The sequence below is a fragment of the Aquarana catesbeiana genome, linkage group LG06 (genome assembly GCF_042186555.1).
Source record: "Aquarana catesbeiana isolate 2022-GZ linkage group LG06, ASM4218655v1, whole genome shotgun sequence".
In the NCBI taxonomy this organism is placed as follows: domain Eukaryota; kingdom Metazoa; phylum Chordata; class Amphibia; order Anura; family Ranidae; genus Aquarana; species Aquarana catesbeiana.
In genome coordinates this window covers 355,369,722-355,383,752 of record NC_133329.1, presented here as the reverse complement: position 1 = coordinate 355,383,752, position 14,031 = coordinate 355,369,722, and the positions used below count along the sequence as shown (strand labels likewise).

Genomic DNA, 14,031 nt, shown 5'->3' with positions numbered 1-14,031 from the left:
GTAGGAAGTCGCAGTTGGTCGCAGGACTGTAGTTGCAGGGTAGGAAGTCGCAGCTGGCTGCAGAACTGCAGAGCAGGAAGTCGCAGCTGGATGCAGGACTGTAGTGGCAGACACTCTGATAGTAGTGCTGAGCCAAGCAGGGCACCGGAGCAAGGTCACAGGGATAGCCGGGTTCGTTAACAGGCGGGCAGCATGGTACCGGAACAACAGGTGGAGACAAGTCAGAGGGGAAGCCGGGATCAGGAACCAGAGATCAGGTATAGCAGAGTTCAGAGCAGGGTCAACAGGAGCCAAGGTCAGCAACGGGAATCAGACAGAACAAACACAGGTTTCAGGGTAACAGGAGCACAGCTAAAGACCAGTCAGCACAGATCAGTGGTTGGGGCCCCCTTTAAGTAGGCTGTCTGGCGCCAATTGGTGCTAGGGTTGCGCTCCTGCTCGTGCACGCTGGGCGCCGCACATGCACATAAGCGCATACGGGCATTTGCAGTCACCCGTACGCGCGCGCCAGGCGATTTCCACTGGTTTCCTTACACCTTCTTTGTACTCCTTTTCCAGTACATCCTTCCTGAGCACTGGTGCCCAGAACTGGACAGCATACTCCAGGTGCGGCCGGACCAGAGTCTTGTAGAGCGGGAGAATTATCGTTTTGTCTCTGGAATTAATCCCCTTTTTAATGCATGCCAATATTCTGTTTGCTTTGTTAGCAGCAGCTTGGCATTGCATGCCATTGCTGAGCCTGTCATCTACTAGGACCCCCAGGTCCTTTTCCATCCTAGATTCCCCCAGAGGTTCTCCCCCCATTGTATAGATTGCACTCATATTTTTGCCACCCCAATGCATTATTTTACATTTTTCTATGCCATGTAGTTGCCCACCCCATTCATTTGTTCAGATCTTTTTGCAAGGTTTCCACATCCTGCGGAGAAGTTATTGCCCTGCTAAGCTTAGTATCAGCCGCAAATGCAGAGATTGAACTGTTTACCCCATCCTCCAAGTCGTTTATGAACAAATTAAACAGGATTGGTCCCAGCACAGATCCCTGGGGGACTACCCACCCCTGACCATTCAGAGTACTCCCCATTTATCACCACCCTCTGAACTCACCCTTGTAGCCAGTTTTCGATCCATGTACTCACCCTATGGTCCATGCCAACGAAACCTTATTTTGTACAGTGGGGAACTGTTTCAAAATGCTTTTGCAAAATCCAGATACACCACATCTACGGGCCTTCCTTTATCCAGATAGCAACTCACCTTCTCATAGAAGGTTAGTAGATTGGCTTGGCAAGAGCGATTCTTCATGAATCCATGCTGATTACTGCTAATGATACCGTTCTCATTACTAAAATCTTGTATATAGTCCCTTATTGTCGCCTCCAAGAGTTTACATACTATTGATGTTAGGCTAACTGGTCTGTAATTCCCAGGGATGTATTTTGGGCCCATTTTAAATATTGGTGCTACATTGATTCTCCAATCAGCCGGTACCATTCCGGTCAGTAGACTGTCAGTAAAAATTTGGAACAATGGTCTGGCAATTACCTGACTGAATTCCCTAAGTACCCTCGGGTGCAAGCCACCTGTTCCCGGTGATTTATTAATGTTAAGTTTCTCAAGTCTAATTTTAATTCTGTCCTCTGTTAACCATGGAGGGAGGTGCTTCTTGTGATGTGTTATGAGGATAAACACTGCAGTTTTGGTTACTGAAGCCCCTCGATTCCCTCGTGAAGACTGAGGAGAAGAATAAATTCAATACCTTCGCCATCTCCCCATCCTTTGTAACCAGATGTCCTTCCTCATCCTTTATGGGGCCAATATGGTCTGATATCCCTTTTTTACTGTTTACATACTTAAATAATTTCTTGGGATTTTTTTTGCTCTCCTCTGCTATGTGTCTTTCATGTTCTATCTTGACCATCCTTATTGCACCTTTACATTTCTTGTTGCATTCTTTATAAAGTCTGAATGCTGATGATGACCCCTCAACCCTTTATTTTTTGAAGGCCTTCCCCTTTGCTTTTATATCCATTTTTACATTGGAGTTAAGCCACCCAGGACTTTTGTTCGCTCCTTTAAATTTATTACCCAATGGGATGCATTGGCTAATGCCCTTATTTAATATGCTCTTAAAGCAAACCCATCTCTCCTCCGTGTTCATTTTTCCTAAGATTTTGTCCGAATTTATGCCTTCTAGCAAGGTTTGTAGTTTAGAAAAGTTGGCTCTTTTGAAATTCAGTGTCTTTGTATTCCCCTTATGTTTCCTTTTTGTGTGATTTGTACTGAAGCCAATTGACCTGTGATCGCTGTTACCTAAATTGCCCCGTATTTCCACATCTGTGATCAGGTCTGTATTGTTGGTAATCAGTAGATCCAGTAACGCTTTATTTCTAGTTGGTGCATCTACCATCTGAACCATGAAATTGTCCTGCAAGATATTTAGAAACTGGTGAGCCTTAAGCCTTGTACACACGATTGGACTTTAAACAATCTTTTCCGTGGATTTCTGTCCAAAGAGTGTTTGCCATGAACTTGTATTGCATACACACGGCAGGACTTTTTAGGCAACAAACACAAACACTTCAAAAGAGAAAGTTCAATTCTCCGGTGCCACCCTTTGGTCAACTTCTGTATTGTTGCCTCATCTTTTGCATTGGTTCTGAGAATGCGTGTTTGTACTTTGGACTAAAGTCCGATGGTTTTATGTACACACGATCGGACTAGCCGAAGTAGGACTTTTGTTGCTGCCAAGTTTGTCTGTTCGTACAGCCAACATTTGTCCGATGAAAACCTAAAAAGTTTGTCCGATGGAGCGTACACACGGTCTGATGTTGCCTTAAAACAGCTAATTTGCATGTTTGTTGTAAAAAAGTCAGATCGTGTGTATGGGCCTTAAGATGAATGCGTGGTTCCCTCCGCTCCCAGTCTTTGTCTGTTTAATTAAATTCCCCCATTATAACATGTTTTATAGGCTCCTGCATGTTCCTCTAAAAAATATACTCTGGTTGACATTGTGTAACTGTACTTTCTTTAGTCTTTAAAAAAAATGATTTGAAAGAAAAATCAGACCATTTACATATCATCTAGTTAGGTTTTACTGGTTTTAGAAAAACGAATGCATCTTACATCTGCTGAAATTCAAAATTTACTACAAATGTATCCCAGAACATTATAGCAATCTTCACAATCTACGAATTGCTGTGTGCACTAGTATTTTTGCAATTTTTCCTCACTGCTTACATGTTTAGCGGATTTTATTATGTAGTAGCATAAAGTAAACTGCACACAAACCTAATAATGATATGAAGTTACCTAAAGTATCTCAGGCCAGTAGTTTTTTTGTTATAGGCCTTGTTCACACACGGGTCCGATTTGTAAACACATAGCTTTTCTGAGGTGGTTTAGAGCTGGTTCACAGGTGTTCAGAAGGTGATGTGCCGCCTTCTGAGTGCCAGTTTTTTTGATCCCCCAAGTACGATTTACACAAAGTCCCACCAGACTGCACTGCATCCTTTCGCTTAAAACGGGCCATAGATTGATTGAAATTCGGCCGGTTTAGCAGGGAACGGCTTCAACCCTTTTGTAGCCACTTCCACTCAACAGAAGTCAATCTAGCAATCAACTTCTGTCACACGGGCTTGTTGGAAAATGTATCTAAATCAGCAGTTGTAGCCAATGGGCTGCAGCCACTGATAAGTGTATTTGGACAGCGGAGGGTCTACACCAGGGATCCTCAAACTACGGCCCTCCAGCTGTTGCAGAACTACACATCCCATGAGGCATTGTAAAACTCTGACATTCACAGACAGGCATGATCGAAATTGTAGTTCCTGAACACCTGGAGGGCCGCAGTTTGAAGACCCCTGGTCTACACCATCAGAATACATTGTCTCAGCAGGGAGGATTCCTCCATTCACCTTGCTTGTGTGGATGGGGGAATCCATTTTGGGTTTTTTTCTGTCCAGCCTGCTTTAGATGTGATTGTGTTTGCAGTCCCTTTTGACTTGAATAGGACAGGGTTGGCAAGCCTCCTACCATCCACGACATGCTGTATAAAATTTGCTGCACTAAGAAGCGACAAAGACATAGTTTACAAACGTGTCTGCTGGCAATATTCACTTGCTGGTTGGCAGTTGGTGGGGGATAGAGCAGCAAAACATGCAGATCAAACTCCTGTTTTTACCTTACCACCTGTGTGAACGAGGCCTTGGAGTAGGGAATGGTTCAGACCTCTGTCAGGTTTTTTTTTTTTTTTTTCGATCTATGCCTAGTTGGGGAAATTTACCTTGATGTCTTGTTTAGGAGACACAACAAGAAGAGAGAGTAGATCTCTGAAAAATGAGGGGATTTATTCTCTAATGTTATGCTTTGGTATACGATCAATTTATTTTCTAATTGATCTCTCCTGATAGGAATAATCAACCTGCAGCTGACAGCCCATTCCATTGATATTCCACACACTAGGAAGAGGTTTCTGTTGGATAGTAGGGATGCACCGATACCACTTTTTTTGGAAAAGGCTGTGATCGATGGGGGGGAAAGGATGGGGATGGGAAGGTCATTGGGAGACATAGGGGCAGAGGTGACAGCTGGTGGAGGGAGGAGGACGCAACACAGGGAGGGCAAGAGGGCACAGTACGGGTGGGCAATAGGGCACAGTACAGTGGGTTAGAAGGGCAGAATACAGGGGTCACTGGGCAGAGCTCTGTCTCCCATCGCTGCATTGTACACAGCCTGAACACAGGCAGAGCACCTACTCCCCACACAGCACATGCTGGAGCTGAAATACCATTCCCTTAAAGCTACAACGTGCACAGTGTATAGCTAGCTACCGGGTGAAGTTCCGACCTGTGAAATTCCATGGTAGGAACGCCAATTAGTGGCAGTAGCTAGCTGTATACTGTGCACATGGTATCTGAAAGGGAATGGCATGGGGAGTAGGAGCTCTTAATGCTGTGCTCAAGATTGGAGACTGCCGGCAAGCATCAGGGGTGGTGGAGGGCTTGGAAGGGGGAAGCCCACCCCTCCCCAGTACCCCCCCTCCCCCAGATCGGGGCATATTTTTACCACTTCTGTGCTGGAGGGATGTGATTCTGGATGTAGGGCACTCTGAGTAACAAGACTAGTCAGAGATATGTCCGCAGTGTAGCTACCGGTCCAGCCAGCAGAGGGAAGCCACAGATGGAGACTTAAAAAACGATTGCATTCATGAATAAAGTATCTATCAATAAGTATCAAGTGCTGCTGATTTGATGCAGAATGATCAACAATTTGCTGCCTTGGCTGATTTACTCAGTTTGATCGAATCTAAACTAAATCGATCAGAATGGAACTTATGCCTGTTCCATTGTTTGCAAATGGGAACTTTTTGGTCGATTCTCCTATTGATTATCCTATTGAGAGATTGAGAGATTTTTCACACTGTTCAGGTTACGGCTATAACTGTAACTCTGAGCAAATAGAGGGAGTGAATCTCCCCTTAGGGAGACAGCTATATAAACCTGGCAGGAGTTTTAACCTTTCCCACTTTCCAAGTAAAAATAAAAGTGTTGGTGTTTGATGAGCTTTAATTCCTAAAGAGAGGCTCCAAAAATTGGAGCTCTGGCTTGCACCAGGGTTCCCCACAGTTCATTGTGGACACCTAACTGTTTGACACTTTTTAACCCTTACATTTCGGAGACTCTATAGCCACTTGCTAACTGCTTCCTTTTTAGTTTGAGCGTTAAAGCCGTTCATTTAGGAAAATGAAACTTTTATGCAGTAATATTAAATAATTATATTCCATACTTTGATTAAATGCAGATCCCCAGCTGCCCTTTTCTATGCCCATCCAATGCACAGATGAAGACTTCCAGGAAGCCCAGATACCACAGAAGCCAATTATGGGAATGGGCCCATCACACTTTACACCCATCACAGCACGAGGATTGTCTTCAGATGAAGATCTGACCGTTTCTGTAGAGTCCCTCTCAAACTTGAGTGTGAAGTTTCCACCAAGCACTGACAATTCAGAATTTTTACAGAGTTCTGTGGAAAAGCTGCCAGTTCTTCCTCTTGTACTGGAACAAAACACAAATTCTGGCAAAGCCCAGGTGGAAGCACCCCTCAATCCTAGGAAGTTCAGCACGGCAGTGAGCAGCCCACCATATTCACCTCGTTCACCAAGAACTGTATGCCCCATGGACAATGTCAAGGTTGATGAACTAGGACCTAACTACAAGGGCACCTTTGCAGTAGGAGCTCACGATAGCAGTCTATTCCTTGCAGCCCACAATCCATCTGAGATATGTACGAATACCTTCCGTATGCCAGATATTGCAAATATGGATGAATCCATAGACGTCGCAGAGAGAAGAATCCGAGGACCTCAGCAGGTAATCAGTCATTTGTGGCCCAAGGTCAATTTATCCAGTTTTGGGTAAACATGTATGGTTTGGAGTAATTTTATTTTATCTATTTTGCTATTTATTTAAAAATCTTTGGTTTTAAATAAGTGTGTCTCTTAGTGAGCACTTTGATTCCTTCACCAACCTTTACATCACTTCCGTATTTTGTAGTAGTGATATAGCAGGACCACAGCATGCAGGGAGGAGCATCATATAGCAGGCAATACTGTTTATTCTTAAAGAAAATTAAGGTTTGACTCGCCGTTCCCTGGAGAAGTAAGTATGCAGTCACCCCTTTTACAGGCTGCTTAAAAATAGAAAAGTATTTGATACCCCAGACTGATGGTGTGTAATTGTTACTATATGGGGTATGTATGTGTATGTGTATATATATATATATATATATATATATATATATATATATATATATATATATATATATATATATATATATATATATATATATAGATAGATAGATAGATAGATATATATATATACACATACAGTATCTCACAAAAGTGAATACACCCCTCACATTTTTGTAAATATTTTATTATATCTTTTCATGTGACAACACTGAATAAATGGTACTTTGCTACAATGTAAATTAATGAGTGCACAGCTTGTATAACAGTGTAAATTTGTTGTCCCCTCAAAATAACTCAACACACAGCCATTAATGTCTAAACCGCTGGCAACAAAAGTGAGTACACCCCTAAGTGAAAATGTCCAAATTGGGCCCAATTAGCCATTTTCACTCCCCGGTGTCATGTGACTTGTTAGTCTTACAAGGTCTCAGGTGTATATGGGGAGTAGGTATATTAAATTTGGTGTTATTGCTCTCACTCTCATACTGGTCACTGGAAGTTCAACAAGGCACCTCATGGCAAAGAACTCTCTGAGGATCTCAAAAAAAAAAATTGTTGCTCTACATAAAGATGGCCTAGGCTATCAGAAGATTGCCAAGACCCTGAAACTGAGCTGCAGCACGGTGGCCAAGTCCATACAGTGTTTTAACAGGACAGGTTCCACTCATAACAGGCCTCGCCATGGTCGACCAAAGAAGTTGAGTGCATGTGCTCAATGTCATATCCAGAGATGGCCTTTGGGAAATAGACATAAGAGTGCTTTCAGCATTGCTGCAGAGGTTGAAGGGGTGCGGGTTCAGCCTGTCAGTGCTCAGACCATACGCCATACACTGCATCAAATTGGTCTGCATGGCTGTCGTCCCAGAAAAGATGATGCACAAGAAAGCCCGCATACAGTTTGCTGAAGACAAGCAGACTAAGGACATGGATTAGTGGAACCATGTCCTGTGGTCTGATGAGACCAAGACAAACTTATTTGGTTCAGATGGTGTCAAGCGTGTGTGGCGGCAACCAGGTGAGGTGTACAAAGACAAGTGTGTCTTGCCTACAGTCAAGCATGGTGGTGGGAGTGTCATGGTCTGGGGCTGCATGAGTGCTGCCGGCACTTGAGAGAACCATGAATGCCAACATGTACTGTGACATACTGAAGCAGAGCATGATCCCCGTCCCTTCGAAGACTGGGCCACAGGGCAGTATTCCAACATAACGACCCCAAATACACCTCCAAGAAGACCACTGCCTTCCTAAAGAAACTGAGGGTAAAGGTGATGGACTGGCAAAGCATGTCTCCAGACCTAAACCCTATTGAGCATCTGTGGGGCATCCTCAAACGAAAGGTGGAGGAGTGCAAGGTCTCTAACATCCACCAGCTCCGTGATGTTGTCATGGAGGAGTGGAAGAGAATTCCAGTGGCAACCTGTGAAGCTCTGGTGAATTCCATGCCCAAGAGGGTTAAGGCAGTGCTGGAAAATAATGGTAGCCACACATAATATTGACACTTTGGGCCCAATTTGGACGTTTTAACTTAGGGGTATACTCACTTTGGTTGCCAGCGGTTTAGACATTAATGGCTGTGTGTTGAGTTATTTTGAGGGGACAGCAAATTTACACTGTTATACAAGTTGTTCACTCACTACTTTACATTGTAGCAAAGTGTAATTTCTTCAGTGTTGTCACATGAAAAGATATAACAAAATATTTACAAAAACGTGAGGGGTGTACTCACTTTTGTGAGATACCGTGTGTGTATATACAGTTGTGCTCATAAGTTTACATACCCTGGCAGAATTTATGATTTCTTGGCCATTTTTCAGAGAATATGAATAACAAAAAAACTTTTCTTTTACTCATGGTTAGTGTTTGGCTGAGGCCATTTAATATCAATCAACTATGTTTTACTCTTTTTTTTTTTTTAATCATCACAACAGAAATTACCCAAATGACCATGATCAAAAGTTTACATACCCTGGTGATTTTGGCCTGATAACATGCACACAAGTTGACACAAAGGCATTTTGAATGTCTATTAAAGGTAACCATCCTCACCTGTGATCTGTTTGCTTGTAATTAGTGTGTGTGTGTGTGTGTGTGTGTGTGTGTATAAAAGGTCAATGAGTTTCTGGACTCCTGACAGACCCTTGCATCTTTCATCCAGTGCTGCACTGACATTTCTGGATTGTCAAAGGATCTACAGGAAAAAGGTAGTTGAACTGTATAAAATAGGAAAGGGGTATAAAAAGATATCCAAGGAATGCCAATCGGCAGTGTTCAAACTCTAATCAAGAAGTGGAAAATGAGGGGTTCTGTTGAAACCAAACCACTTTCGGGTAGACCAACTAAAATTTTAGCCACAACTGCCAGGAAAATTGTTCGGGATGCAAAGAAAAACTCACAAATAACTTCAGGTGAAATACAGGACTCTCTGAAAACATGTGGTGTGGCTGTTCCAAGATGCACAATAAGGAGACGCTTGAAGAAAGATGGGCTGCATGGTCGACTTGCCAGAAGAAAGCCATTACTATGCAAATAACACAAAGTATCCCGCTTACAATACGCCAAACAGCACAGAGACAAGCCTCAAACCTTCTGGCACAAAGTCATTCTCATGAGTGATGAGACCAAAATTGAGCTTTTTGGCCACAGCCATAAACGCTACATTTGGAGAGGAGTCAACAAGGCCTATGATGAAAGGTATACCATTCCTACTGTGAAACATGGAGGTGGATCGCTGATGTTTTGGGGATGTGTGAGCAACAAAGGCACAGGAAATTTGGTCAAAATTGATGGCAAGATAAATGCAGTAATTAATCAAAAAATACTGAAGGAACATTTGCATTCATCAGCCAGGAAGCTGCACATGGGACATACTTGGACATTCCAACATAACAATGATCCAAAACACAAGGCCAAGTCGATCTGTCATTGGCTGCAGCAGAATAAAGTGAAGGTTCTGGAGTGGCCATCTGTCTCCTGACCTCAATATCATTGAGTCACTCTGGGGAGATCTCAAACGTGCAGTTCATGTAAGACAGCCCAAGAATTTACAGGAACTGGAGGCTTTTTGCCAAGAGGAATGGGCAGCTTTACCATCTGAGAAGATAAAGAGCCTCATCCACAAATACCACAAAATACTTCAAGCTGTCATTGATGTTAAAGAGGGCAATACATGGTATTAAGAACTGGGGTATGTAAACTTTTGATCAGGGTCATTTAGATAGTTTCTGTTGTGATTATGATTTCAAAAGAGTAAACAGTTGATAATGAATGGCTTCAGCCAAACACTAACCATGAGTGTATTTTGAAAAAAGTATATATATATTTTACTTTCTGCAATAAAACATGTTCAATATAATGTTTTATGTAAAAAAAAAAAAAAAAAAAAAAAAAAATCCCAAAAAGTGTATATTGATTGGTTTGCGCACTTTTTATAGCATCTACAAACTATGGTGTGTATGTGTGTGTGTATATGTATGTGTATGTGTATACGTGTGTGTGTATATGTATGTGTGTGTATGTATGTATATATATATATATATATATATATATATATGTGTGTATGTGTATATATATGTGTGTATGTATGTATGTGTGTATATATATATATATATATATATATATATATATATATATATATATATATATATATATATATATATATATATATATATATATATATATGTGTGTGTGTATGTATGTATATATATTAATTATTGGAATTTTTATTTTATGTTTTATACTAGTAATGGCGGCAATCGGCAGGACTGCAATATTGCAGCGGACATTCTCTGACACTTTTGACACTTTGTGGGAACCAGTGACACTAATACAGTGATCAGTGCTAAAAATATACACTGTCACTGTACTAATGACACTGGCTGGGAAGGGGTTAAACAGCTAGAGCGATCAAAGGGTTAAATGTATGCCTAACCAGTGTTTTTGTGTTTACTATGTGCTGCTTTTAATAAGCGATGTGGTGGATTTTATTCAAAATCCACCACATCCCTGCTGACAGAACAGAGTTCTGCCTTGTTTACATATGCAGAGCTCTGTTGTGTGTCTCTCCTCTCTGATCAGCAGTTGCTGGCGGAAGTCCGTTGGCTGGCACCCTCTGATTGGCTTGTGCTGTGTCTAATCTCAGTAGAAGTTCTGGATCACAGGAGAGCCGCTCTGTCACTGTACTCCTACACGAGGTGGTTGGCAAGTGGATAAAGAGCGAGAGAGAGCAAACAGGCTTCTGGTACTAAGAGTAGTACAAATTATTTGGATTTTTATGTTCAAATGTAAGTTTGTTTTTTTGTTTTGGTTTTTTTTTTTTACACCACTTGCCGACCTGCCACAGTACATATATTGCAGCAAGTCGGCTCTATTGCGCAAAACGACGTACCTGTATGTCATTTTGTGCAATTGCCAGTGGCGGCGCAGAGGGGGAGCCAATCAGTGATTGCTCCCCAGAGGGATAGAACGGCGGTCTGCCGATGTAAACAAGTCAGACCGCCGTTGAACTCTGTGATCTTGTGTTCCTGCTAATCAGGAACACAGATCACTGTGTTCATCTAGTGAGTCCATCCCCCACACAGTTAGAAAGCAACCCCTATGGACACACTTAACCCTTTGATCGCCCCTGGTGTTAACCCCTTTCCTGCCAGTGTCAGTACAGTAACAGTGCATATTTTTAGCACTGATTACTGTAGTAATGTCACTGGTTCCCAAAAACGTGTCAGGTGTCCGATCTGTCCACTGCAATGTCGCAGTCCCTCTAAAAATCGCTGATTGCCACCATTACTAGTAAAAAAAAAAAAAAAAAAGAAATGCCATAAATCTATCCCCTAGTTTGTAGACGCAATAACTTTTTGCGCAAACCAATCAATATATACTTATTGGGATTTTTTTTACCAAAAATATATAGCAGAATACATATTGGCCTAAAATGATGAAGAAATTCAATTTTTTTTTTTTTTGGATATGTTTTATATCTGAAAGTAAAAAACTATTTTTTACTTTCTGATATAAAACATATTGTAAATTTGACAAAAACGGCGATCAGTAGTGTGGTGTGTCGCTCTGACATACCGCATCTCGGTAAAGAGCCCATGATGTAGCTGTGTCCAATCACAGCTGGTCACATTGTAACCAAGAAGTGCCGTTTATCGGCTTTTCCTCTATTCACGCTGACAAGGTGCAGGTAGAGGAGAGCAGATCAACAGCTCTCCTGATGGGGTCTTCGCTGATGATCAGGGCATTGGTTATGAGTGCAGACCTATCAAGGGTGCCCATCAGTGTTACATATCAGTGCCCATGAGTGCCACCTCATCAGTGCCCACCAGTGAAGGAGAAAATGTACTTATTTACAGAATTTTATAACAAAACGAAGAAAAGCCTTTTTTTTTTGTTTTAAAAAATGTTGAGTCTTTTTTTATTTGTTTAGCAAAAAAAAAAAAAAACAAAAAAGAAAAACCCAGTGGTAATCAATTACTACCAAAAGAAAACTCTATTTGGGGGGGAAAAAAAATTATAAAAGTTTTAAATGGGTACAGTGTTGTATGACTGTGCAATTGTCATTCAAAATGTGACAGCGCTGAAAGCTGAAACTTGCTCTGGGCAGGAAGGGGGTGAAAGTGCCCAGTATTGAAGTGGTAAAGCCGAACACCAGGCAGTTTTTTTTTTTCCCATGCAGTGGGGCTGTGCCCGCAATGAATGGGTTAACTACTTGTTTTGTCTAGGGGTGAACACAGAGCATATACTCACCCGCATCCAGTGGTGGACTGGGAGGATCAGAGGACTAGGTGAGTATATCTTAGCTCTCCGAACCCCTAGACTAAAGCGAGCAGTTTACCCATGCAGTGCGGGCACTGATCCAAATAAAAAATAAAATAAAAAATTTGCCTAGAGATCAGCTGTAGCCTCCCTGGCGGTTTTCCTGAGTGTGGCTCGGGGTTAAATTTCAGTACCATTAGTGGTAACCCCGAACCACACTCGGGATTACATCTCAGGATCCTGGTGCAGTATACTTACCTCGTCCCCAGGATCCTGTGATGTCCCCCCGCTGTGTACGTAGGCTGTGTCCTCCGCCTGAAGCCTCTCTGTGCCGGGCTCCGTTCCCTGCAAGCGTCGTGACGCACGGGGGCGGAGCCTGGCGGGAAATTAAAAAAAGTGAAAATTCATAACACATACAGTACTGTAATCTTACAGATTAACAGTATTGTATGAAATTTTTTCACATCCATTTTGTCCCTAGTGCTTTGTCCAATGCCCTGCATGCAGTTTTATATGATATATACTGTTCTTTCTGCCTGGAAACTTGAGATTGCCCATGGCAACCAAAAAATGTCCCTTTACGTCAAAAGTGGTTTTAGACCAGCTAGAAAACAGCGATAGTAAATTAGAACACTTGCAGAATTGAGCGATAGTGAATTGTGGGGAAATTCATTTTATTATTATTATTATATTATTATTTTTTATAATTGTTTATATTTATTATATTAATCAAGTTGTAAAGCGCTACGTAAACTGTTGGCGCTATATAAATCCTGTATAATAATAATAATAATAATTTATGATTTTGTGTTTCAAACTTCATCATACCCGGGATGTCTACTAGACTCTGGTTTGGACAGATTTAAGTGTGTTATTACTAAGAATTACAATATAAAATGCCAAATTTCTATGCAAAATAATTGTAGCGCTTTGAGATGCAAAAATCGGAAATAATCATACCGCCAGGGAGGTTGAATACGCTTTGAAAAAAAAAATATTTAGGTAGGCAAATTTGTGAAAGCATTGTACAAACAGGTTAAAGAAGTGCTGATATGAAGACGGATTCACATACGAGTGCTCCTGAGTAAAACTACATTACATTGTTTTTTTTTAATTGAGCATTACCAGTATTACTCTAACTTACAATTTTATATTTAGCCTAGAGCCCTGCTTTATTCCTGTGACTGTTGTATATTGTTTATCCACTAGGTGTCAGGCTGCATTGTCTATTTTCTTTCCATACCAGAACACAAGAAACAGCTGTTATGTGATTGCAAGTTGATAGAAAAGTAGGCAGCTAGAGAAAAAAATAATAAAAAAATAAAAAATGCAAGTGAATTGGTGCTGAGCTGTCAAAAGGCAAAGGGCAGAAGGTTAGATAATTGGCTTTCTCACTAGGGTAAGGTGGGGGAAGGAGCCTTGAAATGACTTTGCTTTGTGAGTTTAACAATCCATTTTTTTAATTATACATTTTATTTTCTTGAACTGTTTTTTGTGTAAATGATATTTTCTATTAAAAAAAA

General features: G+C 41.4%; 1 protein-coding gene across 4 annotated transcripts in view; it reads left to right on the top strand.

Moving 5' to 3' along the window:
- The window catches only part of TANK (TRAF family member associated NFKB activator), a 166,589-nt gene that overhangs the window by 133,776 nt on the left and 18,782 nt on the right, over positions 1–14,031 (top strand). For all 4 annotated transcript variants that reach the window (XM_073634056.1, XM_073634054.1, XM_073634057.1 and 1 more), the window contains one exon: positions 5,803–6,374. In XM_073634056.1, coding sequence (XP_073490157.1) covers positions 5,803–6,374 — 572 coding nt within the window. The remainder of the gene's footprint in view (positions 1–5,802; positions 6,375–14,031) is intronic.